At 39.7% G+C, this 23,374-nt stretch overlaps 1 protein-coding gene across 2 annotated transcripts in view; it reads left to right on the top strand.

The window, feature by feature from the left end:
• LOC140687380 (trafficking protein particle complex subunit 9-like) overlaps positions 1-23,374 on the top strand; it is a 71,103-nt gene that overhangs the window by 33,781 nt on the left and 13,948 nt on the right. The window contains exons 1-2 of one of the 2 annotated variants that reach the window (XM_072943813.1): positions 4,481-4,636; positions 5,980-6,103. The exons of the other annotated variant lie outside the window; for it this stretch is intronic. Coding sequence (XP_072799914.1) covers positions 6,027-6,103 — 77 coding nt within the window. The 5' untranslated portion in view covers positions 4,481-4,636; positions 5,980-6,026. Of the gene's footprint in view, positions 1-4,480; positions 4,637-5,979; positions 6,104-23,374 lie in introns of those variants that run through there. 2 annotated transcript variants of the gene reach the window in all.

Raw genomic sequence — 23,374 nt, 5'->3', positions numbered from 1 at the left:
AAAATTTGATATATATGTTTCATGACCTTTATGCCTATGACATACATATATACACACATATGAGAATTCCATGTATACGTGTGTGTATATATGCTTTATTTAAAAATGAGACCATACTATATGTTTTTCTGCAGCTCGCTTCAATCACTCAGGTGTATATCATAGACGTCCTCCCACTCCAGACTCACACGGTCCTTTCAGATAGAGTGGAGGGGTCTCCTGATTTGCGGGTGTGGTCTCTTTCCCACGCACACCTTTGGTGAGAGAATGCTGTGGACAAGGTCCTGGACCACGGCAAAACGCCGGCTCCCTCATTGCTCGCAGCTCGTCGTGATTTACCGCATCATTGTCTTGATGGTGGACAGTTAAGTTTTCTCCATTTTCCACTGTCAGAAAGGATATTTGACTGGCATCCTTCTTGTACAGACATTCCTGTGATCTTTTATGAGTATTCCTTTAGTTAAGGCTTCTGGAAATTTAGTCCCTGGATGTGACATTTACATTCATCACAGACTCCATTCAAGTAACTCTAGAAATTCCTTCCATAGGGGAATGAAAAGATGCACAATTACTTATGTAACCAATTCTCTATTGCTGGATATGATTTCACTTCAGTTTTTCTTCCCACCATTGTAAACAGTGCTGTGTAAATGCCCTGATGGGTACATCTTTTTGGACTAAATTTGTTTTTTCCTAAAGGAAACGATTCCTAGAAGTGGTGTTGAGTCAGTGTGTACGTACATTTTTCAGAGTTTACATATCCATTGACATGTCGTCCTCTGAAAATGTCGCTCATGGTTTCTTCTCCCACAGATGGATACTAGATAGAATATCTTTTAAAAATATTTGCCAATATGATGAGCAAAAGTGCTTTTTCATTGTTTTAGTTTGCATTTGCTGACCAGTGAGGTATTGAGCATTTTTCACTCATTAGCCATTTGACTTTTTTAAAATGAATGATTCCTTTTATTCTTTGCACACATTTAAGTGGGGGAGCTTCTTGTTGCTTTGTGACAGCTCTTTGTATGTTATGAACATTAACTTCTTGTCTTCAACAACATGTATCACAGAGCTTTTTCTTGTCATTTCTTGCCTTTCATTTTGTTTAGGAGGATTTTTATTTTGGTAGTGTCTCAAAATATTCTTATGATAATAAATGTATTCCTTATGTGTTTTATCTTTGAAAGTATTCTTAAAAATAATTTCTTATACTGGAATAAATCTCCTCTGTAGGTTTTTTTTAATCTCTAAGATGGAGATGATAATAGTACTTGTTAATGTAAGGGTAAGTTGAGTTAATAAGAGCAAAGTGTTGTATTTGCTGTTATTAGTACTTTTTTATATTTACATCACTGTCTGTAAATTATCTTGTGGTCCTTATGAGAGGAATAGTATTTATTCTTTCTAGGTGATTGTCTGATTGTCTCAGGACAATTATTGAAGTCATACATTTCTCTTTGATTTGAAATCCCACCTTTACAAAATACTTATGTACACTAGAGTCTCTTTTTGAGCTCATGGTTCCCTTCTGTCAATCTGCCTTTCTTACTCCAGCACCATAACTTACATATTGTAAAAATTTATTTAATAATTGGCAGTCTGAATTTTTTTCATTCTTTTCTTCCATCCCAAATTTTCTTGTCTAGTATTATGATTTTATTATTCCTGAAGAATTCCAAAATATTTTGTTCAAGTTAAAAAAAAATCAGATTGGAGTTGTCATGGGAGTTTTCAGTAAGTTTTGAATTATTCTGATGAGAACTTACATCGTTACAAAACTGCTTTCCTCCATGCAATTTGTTGATGTCTCTACATTCTCACCTCTTACTTTACCCCTCAGCACAGCCCTGAAGTTTCTCCATTTAGAACATGGGCATTATTTTTTAACTTATTCCAGATTATTGTTTATGTTTTTGTCAATTTTGTAAGTGAAAATTTTTTGCTATTATATTTTTAAACGCTTAAAACTGAAATTTAGAAAGGAAGATTCGGTTTGTAAATACTCACTTTGTAATTTGTCATTTAAAATTGTAAGTATTAAGTAGTTGTTCCAGAATCCTTTCTTTTTTGTTTTTAAAAATTTGTGTCGAAGATTCTCAAAATGTTCATAGCTAAGTAGTATAGGTGGGGAGACAGATGGAGAGAGGTAGTGTGGCTCATGTACAAACTGTGAGCAGTTTCATGGCTGCCTTTAGGCTGGAGAAACCACAGAAGAACCCAGGTTAGACAAGGAATGGCTTTGTATGCACTAGAAAGCCAGCTTTCCTGCCTGTATGGTGAAGCCTGGTGGGCGTGGCAGGTAGATGATCAAGGTCTGATCAAGGTCATTTGCTGCACAGAGCGCTGTGTCTGTGAGAAATGGTGACCATTGCCATGGCAAATGCTTGGTGCCAGGAACAATGCAGGGGAGCTGGGGAGCCTGTGTTAAGGATTTTCCAGTCCTGGGAGTGGGAAGATCAGACTCTGCATTCAGATCTGAGTTTGAATTAATCCTCTTTAGTTTACTGGACCTCTGACTTTTGTCAAGTTATGCATCCTGTTTGAACTCCTGCTTTGTTGTCTCTCAAAACAGAAGAATTACAGCCTGCTGCTAGAGTGTTTGATCAGGGTAAATGATTTGTGTCTATAAGATGCCACGTACAGTCACAAGCTCAGTGAGCAATGAGCTGTCCCCTCTTCTCCTGCAACTCAGTGCTCCATAAGTCATCAGCAGAAAGCGAGTCCCTAATTTGTATGTGGTGCAAGGAAGAACAAAACTAACGTCTTGCCTTTCCCTGGCAGTATTCTTACTTCTTTGCTTCATGTACCTCTTTCCTCCTTCACTCTCCCTTTTCACCTCCTCCACCAAGAGCCTGAGACTCTCTCAGAAAACTAGATTCAAATTATTTAAATGTTGGCTCATTCCCATGAAATGACAGTGAGTTAAAAAAAACTGTACACATCCCAGAATTCATTGTATTTGATTTACACACACACACACACGTGCACACACACACACACACACACATCAGGCTACCTCCCATTTGCTGAGGGAGAAGGGCCACTTTTTCTGAGTTTTCATTTACTCAGCGTGAGAGCAGTCTCTTAAGCAGAATTTCACCTGGCTTTGTGCATGGTTTTTTAAATTGGATTTCTGCTTTTTGTCCATAAAAATATTCTCCTATTAGAAGACAGGAAGTGGAGACATAGATATTCTGCTGAGATATTGGTGTTATCATATTTGAGTTTTAATGGACATAAGGCGGCATAGAGTCATACATTATTATGGATGAGAATCCATGATGATGTAACTTGGACAAGAATCTGGGTCTCCTGCCATCGTGTCCATGTGGGTGAAGAGGCAACTGGGTGGGGGATGGCAGGGAACCTTCTTGCTTGAGTTCCAGGTTCTTGTTAGTTTTCATTGCTCAGCTGCCTTTAGTTTATGTCCATGAGGCCTCTCATGGGAAGGTCACTATGTCCTGAGAGACTGAGTTACTAATCAGCAGAAAGCTCTGGACCCACTCATATTTTCCAGAGTTTTTCTGCTGACCTGCTGACACTTTATAAAAATGAGACCTAACAAACTACTTGATATAAAATCCTTATTGTTATCATTTGCCCTCGTGTTCCATAGGAATGGGGTGCTGTCTCAGGCTGTCTAAGGCTAGATCTGAACAAAGATAGGGTGATAGGCTCTGCTGCTGGACCCTCCCCAGTCGAATGGGAGTTCCACCTTAGTTTTTAGAATCAGGCAGATGAGTTCAAATCTTGTCTTTACCAGTTATTAGCTTTGTGACCTTGGGGAAATAACTACTTTTTTGGTTCCAATTTTTTTATCTGTAAATAAGTTCAGTATTTATTTTAGGGTTTTTGTTTTAGAATTGAATGTGCTAATTCCCTAATTTATTCCTAAAATACTGATCACATGGTTCTATGCTGGTGCCTTAGTAGTTGATTGCTAAGGGACTCAACAGTGAGAATGGGGGTGGGGCCCCTGGATCATACAGCTTATATTCCAGGATATGCTTGTAAAAGACAGGATTGCAGTGGATTTTTAGTAAATGTCCATTCCTTTCCTAATCCCCATTGATTGTGTATATATCTTTATACTAATATATGAACAATTTTTTTTGCAGTTTAAATCTCTTTGTAGTATTTAAAGAATGTAGCTATAACAAAAATACGTGAAATAAAATGACTTGACTTTTATTTTCCTTTCAATAAGCAAAACAAAATAAAATAGAAAAGAAAAGAAAAAGTATTGAAGGAGTAGAAATAATTTTATTTCTGTGGAATCAACTCCCTATGTTAGGTTTTTCCATTGTGTTGTTCAACATCATATAAAATTGACAGGTTGTGACTTCAGTGTTGATAGCTAGGTGAGTATAGTTTCTTTTTGTGGTTGTCTTTGATGAATTATTTGCACTAGATCATAAATGATGTGCATGTTACATATTGGAAACGAGGAAACATTGGAAACATACTACCTCCAATGCAGTCATTTTGTTACCGAGTCCAAACTCGTTCTGCTCGCCGCATGACAGGCCAATAAACCGGGAGATGAGGTGTTGGAGCAAGGAATAGTGACTTCACTTGCAATGGTGGCAGACCCAGAAGATGGCAGACTGATGTCCTGGAGAACTATCTTCCCCAAGTAAGAATTCAGTCTCCTTTTATACTAAAAAGGGGCGGGGTTGTGGTTGGTTGTTGCATACTTCTTGTTTTATGAATTGTTTGTCCTTTGAATCCGCTGTTCTTGCAGCTGTCCATGTGGATCAAATCATGGTACCCCTGTAAAACCTCCAAAAAAACAAAGGCTATTCTCTATTATGCAACTTGCCATCTCTACAGAAGTGCAGATGAGCTAACATTTTTAAAGATCAGGGCCAGGAGAATAGGCTTTCCTGCAGATTTCAGGCTAAAGGCAACTTTCTTTTTCAAATGGTGCAGAGCTACCAAGTCTGAGCCTAGGAAACAGGGCACAGGTTTAAACCCAAAGGAACAGATCTAACATAGGGTAAAAACTGTTACATTTTATTACAATTCCGTTTCCAGCTTCATAGATAATATTAGTAAGAAATATGAGCAATTTTGTATTTTTGCTTCTTAATAACCGATAAGTGTACCAACTATATTTTGTGAGCAGGGATGCTGTGCAGGCATTGGGGTGACAGCAAACTCTTGTAGGGGGTGGCCGACCCTGCAACATCTCTGATGCCCCGTGAGTGTTGGTGAGGGTCCCCGTAGCCAGGGGCTCTCTTCAGGAACCAGCATATGGTCATTGACCTCTGGAGACCTCTTTTTCGGCTGCAGGAATTTTTTTCAGATATTGAGATTGAAAAATCACTCCAGCTGGGAATAATTAGGGAAAAAAAAGAAAAGGAAAAGGGTTTGGAGTAGAGTAGAAGAGTATGACATAAGATCACGGAGCCTGAGTGCTTGGCAGCGGGGCCTCGGGAGAGAGGGGAGCACAGGTGGGGAGGGGCCTGGCTCCAGAACCAGCTCCTGTAATTGTCCCCGCACGCAAGCCACATAGCTTTAAATTGGCCTGGGCCACCGCTCTGGGCTGGATATCACCCTGGGCAGAACCGTGGTATCTGTAAAGTAAAATGACTTCACAACTATTGCACAGAGCTGCAGGTGTAAGAGAGCCTAAGCCTGTCTCAGAGTGCAGGGGACAAGCGGAAAGGAATGGCAAAATTTCCACTGACAATTGAAATTTTGTTAAATAGCCTGCTACAGTTGTTTGCATCACTTGAATGAATGCAGGCATATTTCTGTGGGCATTTATAGGTTCACTGAACCCCACCAGCCCCTCTTGCCCCCATCGGAGATGGGCTTTCTCAAGCACAGTGCCCCTCCTGCTTGGGTGGAAAACGCTGCTGGTCCTTGCCTGGGGCCAGGGCTGCTGCAGGGCACTGAATCCCCGAGGCACGGCCTGTGAGACACGACAGGAACATCTCTGCCCTTGACTGGGTGCCTCCATTTCCCCTGCAGTGTAAAAATGCTGGTGACTGAGTTAGAAGCATGCTTCCAAGCTGTCCATGTCCTTGGCATCCAGAAGCGGAGCCTGGAAGCTTTCGAATTTATCCAGAATGCGGTTTACATTCACCTTCAGCAGGTGAGTGTATGTCCTTACACAAGTGGAGGAATTACTGCAGTTTTCCTGGAACTTTCTCACTACAAGTCCATTTGATTTTTCTGTGCTAGGATTCAGTATGGCCTGCTAAAAATTCTGGAGTGAGATCTTGAAACCCTGATGAAGAGCATTATTTATTTCATTTCTCTATATGATACTCTTTTACTTTTAAAATTCAGAATTTTTGGTTGTTTCAAAAATTTTTGGGGGGGTTGGAGAATCATGTTTGCTCTTACCATCTTTGCAACCTGTTGCTTTGTGCCTCTCACCTGTCTTCCGTCACTTGTGAGGCGGTTCCATTTGTGACCCTGTCCGGGTTGTTCATGTTATAAAACATAAAGCCTGTAAAAGTAAAGTCCGTTTTCCTCCGAAGACATTCCACAAATACTCCTTTAACCTGGGTGTGGTTTTAAGAAGACAGAATCTTTAGAACATGTCCTTGCAGGTTGCTAGTGCAAAATCCCAAAATCAATAGTCTAGCTCAACATCTAAAATCTTTCTAATTTACCTTGGAATTGTATGGATAAGTGAAGCAGTTTGCTAAGAACTCAGACCAGGTTTAGAATACAGGCTGGTGTAGCTCAGCAGGTCCTCCCAAGCTGATGCTCTGCCAGAGGGCGGGGCCGAGGGGAGAGGGCGGGTCCTGCCCTCCCTGAGGTGACAATTTCATGGCAAAGACTTTCACCTGGTGAAGAACTTGGAGTTTCTTCTAAGAAGAGTGGGTCTTAAAAGAGTCCAAATGCGCCGGAGTGGCACAGTCCCATTTGTCTCAAGTAGGGGAGAGCGGCTGTGGGGCCACTTAGGAGACTCGTGAGTCCAGGTGGGCAGTGTTGGTGGCTTCCACTTGAGCGGTGGGACGGTCAGTGTTTAAAAGCGAACATATTGAAGGCATGTTTAGATGGTAAAAAGGAAAGGATGAAGGCTGTCTGTGAATGCAGGATGGAGTAAGGCCCAGGTTTCTGGGTGGATTAATGAGGTAAATGATGGTCCTTCTGTGCTCTGAGGAGGGAAAGCTGCAGAGGGAGTTCTGCGGAAAACTGATGAGTTCAGCTGTGGGTAAAGTGAAAGGTTGTTAGATGGGTGGTCTGGGAGCTCAGGTGAGAGCCAGTAGTGAGTAGGGGGAGGTGAGAGGGACTTTCAAATAATTTTGTATTGTGAACATACAAATAAGTATGAGTAATGACACATTTAACACCTCTATATTCTGGATTTAAAGCCCAGTAACATTTTGCTATACTGACTGCAGAGGTTCTTAATATTTTTTAATAGAAATAAGTAGAAACAAAATAGTGGAGTTAGTGAGCATCTTAGAGTAGATGTGTGTCCTTGTATGTATTTTTATACCTCATCTGTTTATAACCATAATCTACAAAAAGTTATCTTGCTTAGCATAAGAGTTAAACACAGGGACGTGACACACATTGTTGGGGGTTGAAGCTGATCTTCTCGGGCAAATTATGGACCCTCTCTTTGCCTTAGTTGCATCGTCTGTGACTGCCCCAGGGCCCCTCATCACAGCTGATTTCCTAGAGTAGATGTTGGGAGGGAGGCTGCTGAAGGGAGTAAGAGGTGGCAACTGCTAGGGATATTGAAGAGAGACAAAAACAGATTAAAGCCGATAAACTGAGTACAAATACCCTCTAAATAGAAGGAATCCCGCAGTGTTTTGAGCTGCTTATCATAAGGGAAAGAAAATCACGTGGATCCAAAGCTCTTGAGCATATGAGTATTGTGGGTGGGAGGGTGTCATTATAAAAGTGTTGAGAAAAGGCCTCTTTGTTTTCCTTGACATTACCAGTAAGGATGGGGAGCAGAAGCGAAACCCTCTGCTTCACAGTTGAAGGTGCTGTTTTGTGCAAAACTGACCAAAGTTTGGAAACCAGTCATCAGCGATGCTGGCAAATGAAGAGGCTTCTGGATTGGGTGGGGCACTTGCTGTGACTTCCAGGTGACCTGCTGGCTGGGGGCTGTGTGGCGGGCAGTAGTTTTGCAGGGTAGCCCGGGCATAATCCCTGGCTCTGATGCTGCTGGTCTGATTAACAGACCTGGGCGCACACTGTCCTAATGGGGCAGCTCGGGATGTGGCCCTGCCGTGCTGAGAGCGAGAAGAGGGCTCCCCTGAGGAGGTGTCCCTGCGGAGACTGGAAACGTACTCCTGCAGGGGAGGAAGAGCCTCTGAGCAGCGGGCCGGATGCACAGGCAAGACCAGCATGAGCACTGATGTTTCCGGGAGCCGGAAGTCATACAGTGGCCCAAACGGCCTTGTTCCTGAGAGACTGGAGGGAATAGACGCTGAAAAGGCAGGCTAGGGTCAGACCCTGTGTGGGTTATGAGTGACAGGAGAGGATTGTTCAGGCAGGCATGAGACAACCATGTGGGCGTCCCAGCTGGGGCGTCACGCCGAATGGAAGAGGAGAGTTATAGACTTTGCCACTTATTAGCTGTGTGACTTTAAGCAATATCACCCCACATCTCTCTATATATATCTTCATCTGTAAAGTGACACAGTGACAAGGTCGTGTCATCAGAAGTATTAGCTTAGCTCTGATCCTCTTTGTCCACTCCTGTCAGTGCTTCCCTGCAAGGTTCTGCAACGGCTGCTTTTACCCTGAGACGGGAGGGCATAGAGGGACACTGTAATAACCGAGGGCAGGAAGGGGTTGCTTTAAAAGCAGACATGTAACAGCCTGCAGCTGCAGACCTGCAGGCAGTTTTGTTGACGGTCCTTGAGAGGACTTTGGAGGCCTTAGCGTCGTCTTAAGTCTTGTTTCCCCTTGGGGACCGGATTTGCCTTTGGGGATTGATGTTGAAGATTTGAGCTTCTGCAAAGCTGTTTTCAGAGATGTGTATATACGTAAAATATCATATAAAATAAAATGATTTATTTAACGTGTGCAAATTTGTAGCTGTTAGGAACAGCTCTGTTGGCCTGGTCTCCACGGAGGACACCAAGGGTCAGCAGAGCGTGCAGGAGGGCAGGCAGCCTGCAGTGCTTCTGCGGGGTGTTCTCCCCAGCAGGGCGCTCTGCTGAGTTGAGTCTTCTATGAGTTTTGTTGCCAGAGGAGCAGACAGCAAATTAATGAGTTCTAGAGGGATTGTATAATGACAGGAAGAAATAGGAACCCGGAGATTTTCCGGACTAAAACACGCTTTGGTTCCTGATTCAGTGTGTTCCATTACAGAATTGATGAGTTGTGTCTATTCTGGAACGTCACTGAAATAAACGTTCAGCCTATATGTTAAGGGCTTTGTTTTATTTGGCTGGAGGACTCGAGCCGGGATGACAGCCTCTCAGATCACTCTGAGGGACTGCTCCCAAGAGGTAGGGGAGGAGCTAGGATATATAGAAGCTTACAACAAAGACCAGGTAATTGGAACAATAAAATATTGCTTGTTATCTAAAGAAAACCAGATATCTCAAGTTCAAGTATTTACTGCTTTTCTATGTATGGTGAGAAGCAAACATTTGGGTCATTGAATTCATTCCTTTGGCAAGCACCTGGCTATCTAGGGCCAGTATCCTGTCCTTTCTTACTCTGAGTCTGCTCAGAGGGCACCACTGTGAGTGGCTGAGAGGCCGGGCTGTAGGCATGTACTCGCTGGGGGTTGGCAGCAGCCGCTGATGACTCGGATTCAGCATTCTTTGTTTACTGTCATGGTTGCAGTATTTTCATTCACATTGTAGTATTTTCATTCACAGTGCTCTCACTTGGTCCTAAATTCGACCAATATTTTGAGAGACATTTCATGACCAATTTTGTCCCACGGTGCTAGGATGGCTCATTCCTAGTTCAGGTGAAGAATCTTCTAAGTTGCCATTCAAGGTGTAAGTTTTTTTTATCAGGCCCTGTTGATACTAAAAGTTCTCTGGATCACCTGTCTTACTAGTCTATTATGATACAGAAAGTGTTTTCCCATCTTTGCTCATTCCCATACCTAGAATCACACTATTATATTTATTTTATTCAGGGTTACAAATTTTATCTGTTTCTTCAAGATGTTTAGCCATCATCAATCTTGTGGGCCTAGTTACACATTGGGAAATGTAACAGACAACAATTTTATAAAATAGACAGGATATAAGTAATACAGCTAGTAACGTTAATAAAGTCACCAGTAAGAATTTAATAGTCGAGAAGTTGTATTTTTGGGTTAAAATTTTGCTTGTGTTTCTGAGTTTGATCCTATGAGAAAGTTCATATTTATGGTCAGGGTCAGAGCAGGTATTAATTGGCCAGTTGAAATCTCCCACCTTGTAAGATCAACAGTGGCCTAAACAGAACTTTAAATTCTTTTTAGAATAACGTTTCTGAGGGCTATCTAGTTAGAGCCTTGGAGTAGGGAAACCCACCAAGGTAACACAGAAGTACTAGACATAGGTAATTTATCATAAACTTAACAAGTGGAGTAGTTCATAATCAAAGGTTGGAGAAATTATCAAAGTAATTGGTATACACTCCTGGTCCGGTGTCTTGGGTCAGCTGTCTAGCTCAGATGTCGTCTTCTTCTCATCCTGGTCTGGTAGCTTTTTATCCATTTGGGCATTGTTTTAAGGTGAGCAGCACTCGATAGGCCAGTGCACTGCAGGGGATGTTTCAGATAGGAAATGAATCCGAGACTCCGTTTCCTTCAGCTTTGTTGTGTATGGTCTGGTAAAGAGTACCTGAAAAAGGGTCCTTCCATTCAGGTTGGAGACAGTTCTTTAAGTCATGCCTGTTGCAGTATGTATAATCCCCTGGCTGCAGGTCATGAGGCATTGGAACTTTACCCAAGGATAGATTTCTGAGCTTCAGAAACAAACCTAGAGTATCCTTTTCATAATTCAATTAAACCGTACAGTAATGTGACATAACAGCAAGGAATGATCTGGGAAGTGTCTTAGTAAATATGGACCTCAATTAACAAAACTAGAATTTAATATCCACTAAAATATAATTTATTTTCTCTCTTAAGTTACCCTCAGTTTTCTCAAATATAGCCAAATCAAGATTAATTTTTTACAAGTTAAGTCTGATTATTTGATCATATAGGCTTTTTTAAATTGGCTGTGTTGGAAGTTTTAATACGGAGTCTCAGGGTAGAATGTTAAGGTTTGCTAAGGCCAAGAAAGCCACGTCAAGGCTTTTCATGGGTTTCTGCCTTACAGATTTAGGTAAATTCTTTTCTCTTTAAAATCCTTAAAATATCTTTATACTCCTATATCTGTTAGGAGATGATCTCCCTAATTTGTTTGATAGAGCCACTGGGGACCTAAGTGTTTTTAGTCTCTTGAGGGATCAGATAGAGAGAAAAGATAAGTGTTCCAAGTGTGATTACATAGGTATAATTTATCAAATTTCTGTGAACCATAACTAGCTTAAGGAGAAGAGATTCTTTACGTCTGGGAAACAGGTTAAAAGCCAGTAGTATTTCAAACAATATCAAAAATTATAACCATATTCAGCAGGTTAATCAGTCCCATGTAATTAATTCTTTTAATGAGAGTTTTCATTAGAACTTTAAAATGTCTTACCCAGTTTAGTTCAGTGCTATAGTGTGAAATTTATTAGAAATCAGTAAATCTCCTTGAAGAGAAAGCATTTTGCAAAACCATCAGAAGAAAACAATTAACTGTCTAAAAATGACAAAAGATTTAAAAGCATGGTTAAACACCGTTACACTATAATCAATAAAGAAATCTGTTCACTATACCCATAATTATCATTGGTAACATTTCAGATATACCAGAATTTTAGGGAGTCCATATAATTTCTACAATATCTATATTAATAATATTGTCTCATTCAATATAACCTTAGAAGTTTTATGATTCATTTGACAATTCCATGTTATTTAAAATGCCAAATGAAACTTTATAGTTAAAAATCTCTCTTTGGGATGTTTCAGGGGCCTTCTGTAGCATCCCAAACTTAACTGGAGATTAAAAGAATTTTAATTAATTAAATTAATTTTTATTTAATTAATTAGAATTTTATATTTGGGGAGCTTTTTGAAAGATTTCAGAACACTTGATCAGATAAACATATAGATCACTGTAAAGTAGTACTAATTCATTAACAAGAAAATACGTCAAAGGTAAAGGCAGAACAGATCAGCTAAGTGGTATAAGAAGTTTTACAATCTGTTACTGAAGGAGGATTAACATTTTAAGAAAATTTTTTCCTCTTAACAGAGAGAAAAACAATTCTAATCTTGTACCAGCTTACTTCTAAGATTCATTTACGTTGCCCAATTTGTTTCTAAACTTAGCCAATTCTGACCATGTACAAAACTCTTCCCTCAGGGTTTCTTTTCCACAAGCCTTCCACAGCTTTCTATACTTATATTAGTGTGTCCCTTATTTTTCTTCTATTCAGAAGTAACCAGGTTCAGGAGAAAGTCACTATTTTTCATTAACAAAATATAATTCCATTCTTATATCTTCCTTTACGCATTTATATTACTTTCCTAGGATACTGAGATCATTCCCTTACTAATAGAGACTATTTCAGTGTGGCACCAACCATTTATTAATATTTCTATATACCTTTAGTTTCACTGTAAGAGGAAGTTAAATGTTAAGTAATTCATATTTCAATGTTATTTTATCTGAAAATGGCATAGCTATTTAATAAAATCTTGTCATTTAACTTAATTTAGCACACTAGAATTTAAAGATACCAAACACTTAGAGATTATCTTAAACATACATTTTAAAAATATATTTTAAATATTTACCCAAAGCTCTCATCTCATTTGCATTTAATTTACTTAAAATTTTACCACAGCACATTACTTTTATTTTTTTTTGACAAATCTGCAACAGATATAACAGGATCTTATTTGACTTTCATTAAACCTAGGTACAGTAAAGGTATTATACATAATATTGATGACTTTAAAGATGTCTATATTAATTAGAACATACTTAAACTAAACAATATCAAATATTATCTTAATATTGAATATTTTCCATTTCACATGATGCTGAAAGTCAATTTGTTCAGTTGTTATTTTAAAAATACTTAATGTTTAAGCTCTTATATTTTTACGTCAATTAAGCAGAGCTCTATGACTTTGAATTTTTTTTCTTTAGCAGTAGAAATATCTCACTTCTATAATGTGTACACAGGCTTATAATCAGAAAAAAGCTAGAGATCTCATAGCTTCACTTTAAAACTTACTTATAAGATAGGTATAATAATAGTTGGAGTAAGCTGAATTTGCTTGCTCAAATCACTAAGGCTTACTATTTATGTAACAGACAGTTAAAATTTCTTCACAAAGTCTGAAGGACCCTTCAGAGTTCTGAGTTCTAATATGCCAAAAATTTCTTGGCCTTAAGGTTTATTTTGTTGAGCTAATTAGACTCAGTCCTAGGTCACTGTTTGTTGTATTTATATTTCTGATGTGCAAGACAAAGACACTGTCTTCCAGGTCCCCAGAGAACTGCTCTCTCACCCAGGCCATATTTTATCTCCTTAAATGGCATTTTTGTATCAGTGAGAAGAGCTGTAAACAAAGAATTCCATGTTTTAAAACTTTAAGGCTTACTTAAATATGTCTTCCAAAACTTGCATGAGGCATTTAGTAAGATCTCCTTTCCTTGTGTTATAAGTTAAACCCAGGGTAAACCTATATTTTTTTTTTTTAGCTACTCAAATTACTTTTTAGATTTACGTTATATTGGACGTCTCAAGTAACTATATTGGTTTCCTTTAATTTGTTCAATTAATATTTTCAGAGGGACAGACATGTGCCCAGCCTTATAATACCAAGAAGGGGAAGCGTTTTTCCACTGAAACATATCTATCCCACAACATAAGCAAAAGGTTTATATAAAGACCATCTAAATATACCAATTTCACAAACTTTTATCTCAATTTTATTAAATCTTATACCTTTAATTTTTATATTTATTAAGTTTAATCAATAATTCTTATTTCTAGAAGGAGTGACAGAAATCTTTTTTTTGTGGGTATACATTGTATATAATTTTATAGAAGTCTCTAGGATGCCCAAGTTTCAGCCAAAGAGCTTAGGCCCTTCTCGATTTTTAATTTCATTAATTGGTCTGTTGTCCCAATCCTTGATCAAGTATTTCAGTCTACATATAAATATATTTTAAACTGTGGTAAATAAAACGGACTTGTTGGAACTTTAATGTTGGGGGGGAGTAGGTGAACTCTTTGGCCCTTTTTTTTTAACTTTACGTAGTGTAGTATCAAAACCCTGTATGTAAATCCAAAAATGTCCATTTTATTTGTCTCATTTAAAATAACCATATAAAAATATTTATCCGTTTGGGATAAGCCACTTATCTGTTTTTTTGACATTTTTACAATCCTTTTTCCAGTTATTCAACCTAATTAACATTAATTATACTAAGTTTTTATTAGCATCTCTAGAAACACTTATCAGAAAGGAAAAACAAAAATGTAGCTTTTCAAACCAGTTATATTTTTATATCTGAGTTCTTAGGTTAACCATTAGATATATTTTTCTGCATTTAAACTTTATTTTAATAGGTACCAATAAAACAGCCGTTTATAATGAGATCTCTTTAAACTTTCACCAATTAAAAAGTTTTTCCAAATTAAAAATTCCATCATATGGCCATCAATTTTTATATATATATAAATAGTTTATATATATAAATATATATAAATAGTTTATATATATATAAATAGTTATATATATATATATTTATATATATATAAATATATATATAGTGATTTTAAACCAATAAGATGAAGAGGCCCTTCCACATGAGAGTCGGGGTGTTGCCTAAATAAAATTCAAAGGTTTACTCTCCAAAAGCTTAAAGCCTTCGTGGTCCAGGCTGATGCAACAAAGTTTAAGATGGCAAAATATCTGAAAATTGGTACAATCAAAGAATTGCTTAGAATCCCAATTTATTTGCGTGGCCACCGTATGTACACAATACTTGAACCTTTTGTATGGCAGAGTCCAAGGTTTCCTTTAAAAACTAAACTAAACATATATATACTTACATGCACACACTTAAAACACCCAGAGAAAGATAAAACGTTTACATTTCAAGGACACAGGAAGAGAAATCCAAGTTCCCCCTAAAGGGGATTTTGTTTTTATAAGTTCAGAATGCCAAAAAATGTTTTTATCAGGCCTGGTTATTTCCAGAGTGAGTTTTTTTTTTTTTTCTTATTCCCGATTAATGTTGTAAGTTTTGTATGTACATAAATCTGGCTGGGGTAATACTTGGAGACTGGCAATCTGTCATTTCTTTTTCTTTTCTTTTCTCTTCTTTATTTTTTTTTTTGAAAGTTCTATTCCCCATTGTAAGCTCGGGTTCTCAGAATAAATTTGCTAGTAAGATTTCCCACAGGGACAACTCTTGTGGCATGAAGTCTTTGTGTCTACCACTCCTGGAAGATACCCTGTCACCCAAGAATGCTGTTACCAGCCAGGAGGATGGTCCAAAATTTGGAGTTGAAAGTTTCCTCATAAGAGTTTTACTTTTATCCTGAAAAATTCAATGGAGGTAACCAAATTGAGGAAAACATTAGACCAGCCTCTTACCTAACCACTCAGTCCTGAACCCAGTGTCTTTCAACTTGGACCCACTCGGGATGTATCCACTGGGTGAGTATTTTCCTCATATGTTTCCACCAGCCCCACTTTGGACATATCCTCAAGGTGGGTATTTCCTGTTATCTTTCAAACAGGCCCCACACAGGATGTCTCCACTGGGTGGGTAATTCACCTCAGTTTCTTTCAACTGGAGGGCCACGTACCTGGATACACCGCCAGATAAAACTTAGGATCATCAACCAATATGTGAGATCCGAGAACCAGGAGAGACTCAGCCAAATTCATCTTGACCCCCCGAGGAGGCGGATGAGCACAAAGGGCCACTGCTGGTACCAAGGCTCCGGTTACTCGGAGAGTTCAGGTGGAGAGAAATCTGCTGTGGTGCTTCATGGTGTCCAAAACTGTTGACTGAAATAAACGTGCAGCCTAAAAGTTAAGAGTTATGTTTTATTTGGCGGGAGGACTCGAGCCAGGATGACCGTCTCTCAGAACTCTCTGAGGGACTGCTCCCAAGAGGTTGAGGAAGAGCTAGGATATATAGGAGCTTTACAACAAAGACCAGGTTGTTGGAACAATAAAAGATTACTTGTTATCTAAAGAAAGCCAGGTATCTCAAGTTCAAGAATTTAGTGATTTTGTATGAATGGGAGGAAGCAAATATTAGGACTCACTGAATTCATTTTTTAGACAAGCACCTAGCTATCTCGGGCCAGTAGCCCATCCTTTCTTATTCTGAGTCTGCTCAGAGGGCACCATTGTGAGTTGCTGCAGTGGCTGGGCTGCAGGCCTGTCCTCGCCGGGGGGTGGCGGCAGCCTTTAATGACTTGGTATCAGTATTCTTTGTTTACTGACATGGTTGCAGTATTCTCATTCACATTGTACTATTTTCGTTCACAGACCGAATATGGATAATCTGCAAACTTGGAAAGCAACCGAGATGGAATTACTGCAGATACCTTCTGCTTTAATAAGCCGTGTGCAAACATAAACATGGAGGAAGCATACACTTGGATTTGGAGGTGTAGGAAAGGGATCCTGCACATTGCAGGAGAACGCAATGCAGAATTCCTTAAGTCCAACTTTCTTTACTGTAGTGGTTTCTGAGAACAGTTTATGGTAATTAAACAACATTGACAAACGGTGGCACACATTGCTTTTAAGAGATGGCAGGCTGCAAACTTTTATATTGGACAGGTGGAATTCATAGGCAAGTGGTCAGGTGGATGGGAGAGAGATGGAGCCAAGGCCTGGGCCCAGATTCTGGTTTAAATTGCCATTTCTTCACCATAGGGCCTTGGAATAGAATGCATACTCTCTTAACCTGTTGGTGAATCTGTGAAATGGGCATGATAATATTCATTTCTTCCTGGGATTGTTGTAAGACCTAAGAGTATTATAGCACACATGAAGCATTTAACACACTGGCACTTAGCAGTGTTCACTGTATGGGGCCGCCCCGCTTAGCGTGTGTCAGAGCCATAAAGGCAGCATTTGTCTGTTGAGGATGCACTTGTAGCCCCTTGGCTAGGTTGTGAATTTGGTGATTTCCTTTAATACTTGTAACTCTGTGTGACATGGGCAGTTATTTTCATGGACAGATGAGGAATCTCAGGGTAAAGAAGACTGTGTAATTTGCCCAAAGTCAGACCATAATTTTGGGTGCAGGGGCCTCGGTTCAGCATGGGCCCCTGGGCCTTCAGCTCTTTCCGTTCAGCACCAGAGCCAGATATGGAGTTGGCTGTTTCCCTGCCCAGAATATCCGGCAGGACCCAAGACACACCTGGCCCTGTGCTGCTTGAGCAAAAACTCGGGAGGAGAGGCAGTTACAAAAGGGATAAACATAAAAACATACGACAGCAAACTCTGATCAGCTCTGAGAAAGAAAGGAACACGTCTCGCCGTGCAGAGCTGGGAGCTTTCCCTTCGGGCTGCTCTGGGGGCGTTCATCTCAGCTAAACAAGCTCTGCTGTTGCAGCAAGGCAGGAAGGCAGGGTGCGTGTGGGCAGGTAGACAGGGCCTCATTGATCGTACTCATTCCCCATTAAGCGGCAGCTTTCACGGGCACTTACCTAGTAAACATCGGCCATAATCTTCACGCAATTTGCTTGGTAGTTTTATTGACCCCAGCTTTGAGATGAGGTCATTGAAGCTGGGGAGTTTGCTGCATGCCCGTGATTACCTTGGAAATACCCCCACTGGTCTTTCAACCTAGACTGGTGTGGCTGTCATGCATGCCCCATCCCTGTGAATGGCATTGTGTAGCTTCTCCCAAGTGGCCCAAATGACTGACATTGATATGCTTAATTCGTAGGAAATGGTATGTGGCAATAAGAGAAAAAGGTAGTAAGAAATTGTTTGGAAAACAAGAAAAAAACCTATTCTTCCCCAGCTGGGGGAGCGTAACCTGTATCACCCAACCTAATCACTGTCTGTCACCTCCTCCCTGTGGATTCTGTGTTCAGAAGCCACTCTGAGCCTTGGGAGAACATTTTTCCTCATGACACTTTTGACTAGGACCCGCGACATCTCTGTCCCTGGTTAACACTCTCTTCAAAGCCGTTTAAATTTTTTGCAGGCTCCTCCACTCTGATGTAAGAATAGCCTGTTTAAACTTCTTGATGCAGCTCCTTAATGAAGATCTTGTGATGGAAACCTAGCCAAAACTGGGATGTATGCACATAGTGACTGCAATTTCAGCACATTGTGAGTTCATAATCAGAGGGGTGGGTGACTCAGGAAAGGCTTTTTTAAGGTAACAAGGGGAAAGTGAAAGGACGCTAGCTGTGTGAGAAAGAAACATCTCGGTCACAGCCAGCAAGACACCTGTGTTCAGGATGGGGTGTGGCGAGTGCAGAGTTCTCACAAAGAAAGAAGTGATGTGATGGGAGGGAGGACAGTTGGGTAATTTATTGGGGAGGAAAAAAGTGGGCTGAACATTTCCTGGCTGAACAAGAGGATTGTGACATGACGTGCTTGTATTTTGGAGAGAAGGGTTTTGTGGGGACAGGCCTAGGAGTACGCTGTCTGGCTGGGGAGTCAGCACAACAGAGAAACACAGAGAACCCGGCAGACCCCAAGGCCCAAGCTGGGGGAGAGGCTGCCCGCAAATTGGAACCCTGGAAGCTGGTTCTGTCCCTTAGCTGGGGCCTCAGACCTCACTTCACAGCCCAGTCCTGTTGATACAAGAATAAAAAACGTTGGGCATGAGAAGGGCTGTGTCCCAGGCTTTTGTTGAGCCCCTGGGATGTGCCCCACCAGATTTTGTTCTTTGACTTCATGCAGTAAAGAATTCAAGAGCAAGCCAGTGTTGAGTAAAGGTATATATATTCAGACAGATACATTGAAATGCAAGAGAAACGTCACGAGGTGTGGGGGTTTGATGCACAGATTAGAAGTAGGTACACACCCCACAGACAGAAGGTCGGTCTTCTCCAAAGAGGGTCAGAGAGTGGTGACCGCGAGGTGGCGCTGTGTCGCTTGTTTTCTTGGGCTTGGTGGTTTCATATGCTAATAAGTAGAAGGACCAGCCTTAGGGCAAGGGGCTAGGATTCCCAGGGAGTTGGCCATTTCCCACCCTTTGACCTTTTGTGGCTAGCATTGGGACTGCCATGTTGCCTGGGGCATGTTATTCACCACGTTACTATTACAATGGATGTTTACTGAATCTCAAGATCTGCTAGAAGTTAAATCTCTTCATCCTGAGCCTCAAGGCCTATTGGGGGTTGAATCCTTCACCATTTTGATGTCAATTGCTGCGGCCTTCCTTGAATGGCTGTGCTCTTCCCCCTTCCATCCTGTATCACTGTGATGACACAAAGACAGCAAAGGCCGGGCCCTAACCGTGCTCCTGCATTTAATGGCAGGAGGTGTGGGGTGGGCTTATGATGACTCTGAGTGGTGAGAAGGGTGTTTCAGATTTTCCCATGTGAGACATGGGGACTTACCAGCAGCCTCCCCAGATTTATCTCACGGGCATTATCGCTTGTGTTGTTATGGAAACAAAAGGCCAGCCAAGAAATAAGAATCACACAGAGGGTTGGAGTACTGAGATTTATTAAGCTGGTGGGCTCAGAGGGGTTTCTTTTCCAAAGCTCTGAGCACCTCCAAGACGTGCACATGAGGTTTTATAGGGTTAATTACAAGTATGGGGCTATTAGCCAATAAGGCTCAAACAACAAAAAGCAAGGAATCAGTACACTGAAGCTTATCAATTTGGAACAGATCCCGTTACTGACAAATGTTGACCTTGGATTTTCGGGTTAGCTTATTAGCCCAGTAAACTGACACTAAACTTCAGATTTACCAGGTAGCCCAGCAAAACTTAGATCAGTAAACCGACACTTATCACACTTTGATTTGTGACTTAGCTTGTTAGCCCAGCTGTGGTTTTCCTTCAGTGTCACTTATCTTTTGAATTTATCTTTTTTTCTTTTTTTAAATATTTAATCCAAATTTAATATCAGGGTTCTTTGGGAAAGAAATTTCTCTTTTTCTTTTCTTTGGTGATCTTTTAGGGGGGCAGTTAATTAGATGTATTTATCTGTTAGTGGAAGCCCTGGGGCTTCAACCCAGGACCCCGTGCACGCTAAGCACACACACTACCACCCGCCCCATCATCTTTTCTTTTTGGTTTCGCTGCCAGGAATCCTACAGCTGAATTTCTAGTCAGTCTTAACACTTGCCCTGTCTTCATGGAATCCATTTTTATGAGTTTACTTCCCCCTGGTTTCATTTAAGTATTGAATCTTCATTTTCTCTTCACTCTCAGTTTTGCCTTTTTGTTGTTATGGTTGTTAAGCTGTGTTTAACAGAATTGTTTAAATTCTCTTTTAGCAAGAGGCTGAATGTAAATAAATATGTAAACAAACAGCACAATTAAATGCTTTTATACATTCTGAGTTGTTTAGTAGTAACTTAAAAACCGAATTGAATATTAAAGTGATAGCATTTTAAAAATATTTTTTAATTTTTCATAAAAATATAGCTGATTTAAAATATGATATTAGTTTCAGGTGTACAATAGATGCTCCATTTATAGTTACTGTAAAACATTGTCTGTATTCCCTGTGTTGTAAGATACATCCCTCTAGCGTGTTTACATTACATGTTGCAGTTTGTGTAAGAAAGTTGGGTAACACAGAGTCTGGAACGTGGCTGAGTATGACTCAGGTTCACGCTCACCCTGCCTGTCAGAGCTCAGGCCTTCACTCCTTTCTGCAGGGGAGCGAGTGGAGGCAGCTCTCATCAGCGCTGGCACCACCCTCTGAGTGGCAGTGACAGCAGTCACTGTGTGTGGACGTGCAAATTGTTTTTCCAAGAGCTTTATATGCGTTTCTGCATTTAATAATTAAAGACCTCCTGTGAGGAAGCGTTTTAAGTGTTTAATGCATAATACATTTTATTTTGATATTGATAGATTTCAAACCTCTGGAAAATTTACAGGAGTAGTAAAATAAACGCTTAGATACAGTTCACTTTAAAGGGCACTATTTGGCTTTTTGTGTCTGGCTTATTTTAGCATAAAGTTTCAAGGTTCATCCATAATTGTAGCCTGAATCAGTACTTTATTCTTTTTGTTTGATAATATCCTTTTCCTTTTTTTTTTTCGTTTTTGGTCTATTTAAAAATATTTTCATTGAAGTCTTGTTAGTTTATAATTTTATGTTACTTTCTTGTGTACAGCACAACACTTCAGCTAAATAGGAACCTACCTGTATTCATTTTCATCCTCTTTTTAAACATAAGTTACTACAAGATATTAAATATATTCTCCTGTGCTATACAGTATAAACTTGCTGTTTATTCTTTACATACTCAGTATCTGCAAATCTTGAACTCCCAATTTATTCCTTCCCACACCCTCTCCCCACTGGTAACCATAGTTTGGTTTCTATGTCTCTGTGTCTGTTTCTGTTCTGTAGATAAGTTTATTTTTTTGTTTCTTTCTTTTTTTTTTTTAGATTCCACATTTGAGCAATCTCATATGGTATTTTCCTTTCTCTTTCTGGCTTAATTCACTTAGAATGACATTCTCCAGGTCCATTGATGTTGCTGCCAATGCCATTATTTTATTATTATTTTATGGCTGAATAGTAGTCTATTGGACAAATATGCTACAACCTCTTTATCCAGTCATCTCTCAGTGGACATTTCGGTTGCTTTCATGTCTTGATATTGTAAATAGTGCTGCTGTGTACATTGGGGTGTAGGTGTCTTTTTCAATTAGGGTTCCTTCTGGATATATGCCCAGGAGTGGAATTGATGGTTCATATGTGAGGTCAGTTTTTTGTCTTTAGAGGAACATCTATACACTTTTCCACAATGGCTCCACCAAACTGTATCCCCACCACAGTGTAGGTGTGTTCCCAATTCTCCGCAGACTCTCCAGTATTTATTGTCAGTGAACTTCTGAATGATGGCTATTCTGACTGGTGAGAGGTGATACTTGTTTGCAGTTTTGATTTGCATTTCTCTGATAATGATATTGAATATTTTTTCATGTGGCTACTGGCCATTTGTACGTCTTCATTGGAGAAATGTTTCTTTAGGACTTCTGCCAATTTTTGAATTGAATTGTTTGTTTTTCTTTCTTATTAAGTGTAAAAGCTGTTTACATATTCTGGGAATTAAGCCCCTAGCAGTTTCATTTATTGCAAATATTTTCTCCCATTCCATAGGTTGGTTGTCTTTTTGTTTTGCTTACTGTTTCCATAGATGTGCAAAAGCTTGTAAGTTTAATTAGATCCCTCTTGTATCTTTTTGGTTGTTTTTCTATTGCTTGAGTAGACTGCTCTAGGAAAACATTGCTGAGATGTATGTCAGATGTTTTGCCTATGGTTGCTTCTAAGAGGTTTATAGTGTCTTGTCTACATGTTTAAGTCTTTAACACATTTTGTATTCATTTTTGTATATTCTGTGAAGGAGTAGTCTAACTTCAATGATTTACATGCAGCTGTTAAGTTTTCCCTACACCATTTGCTGAAGATGCTGTCTTTACTCAATTGTATGTTCTCACCTCCTTTGTCAAAGTTTCAATGACCAAAAGTTTGTGGGCCTATTCTTGGTAATTTTGTTTATCCGTTCATTGATGGATGGATATTGTTAGTAACTTTTGGCTACTCTGAATGATACTGCTATGAATATTGATGTGAAATTTTTTATGAGAATATGTTTTCATTCTTTTGGCTGTACATTTGCCCCGCCATATCTGTAGTTTCCACTACATGAATCAAGATGGTTGATTGTAAAGGGACTTGAACATCCTTGGATTATGGTATCCAGGGTGTGGGGTTCCTGAAACCAACCCCCCAAGGATATTGAGAGATGACTCTATATGTAGGAGTGGAATTGCTGAGCCATATAACTCTAAGCTTCTGAGGAAATACCAGACTTCTCCAAAGAAGCTGCAACATTGTTCCTTTCCCCTGGCCACATATGAGGTTTCTCTGCCCCCTGAACGACATTTGTTATTGTCCATGTTTTGGTTATAACCATCCTAGTGGGTGTAAATTGAGATCTCATTTTGTTTTTGACTTCCCTAGTGATGCTGAGCATCTTTTCATATGATTATTGGCCATTTGTATATCTATTTAAATTCGTGGTAAATTTAAAAATTGGGTGTATTTTCTTGTATTGTTCAGTTGTAAGCATTCGTTATATATCCTGGATACTACTCTCTTATTAGATACATGCTTTGCAAAA

Source organism: Vicugna pacos, chromosome 19 (assembly GCF_048564905.1).
Source record: "Vicugna pacos chromosome 19, VicPac4, whole genome shotgun sequence".
Lineage (NCBI taxonomy): Eukaryota > Metazoa > Chordata > Mammalia > Artiodactyla > Camelidae > Vicugna > Vicugna pacos.
The sequence above is the reverse complement of the archived record's forward strand: the minus strand, read 5'-3'. Positions and strand labels throughout refer to the sequence as shown.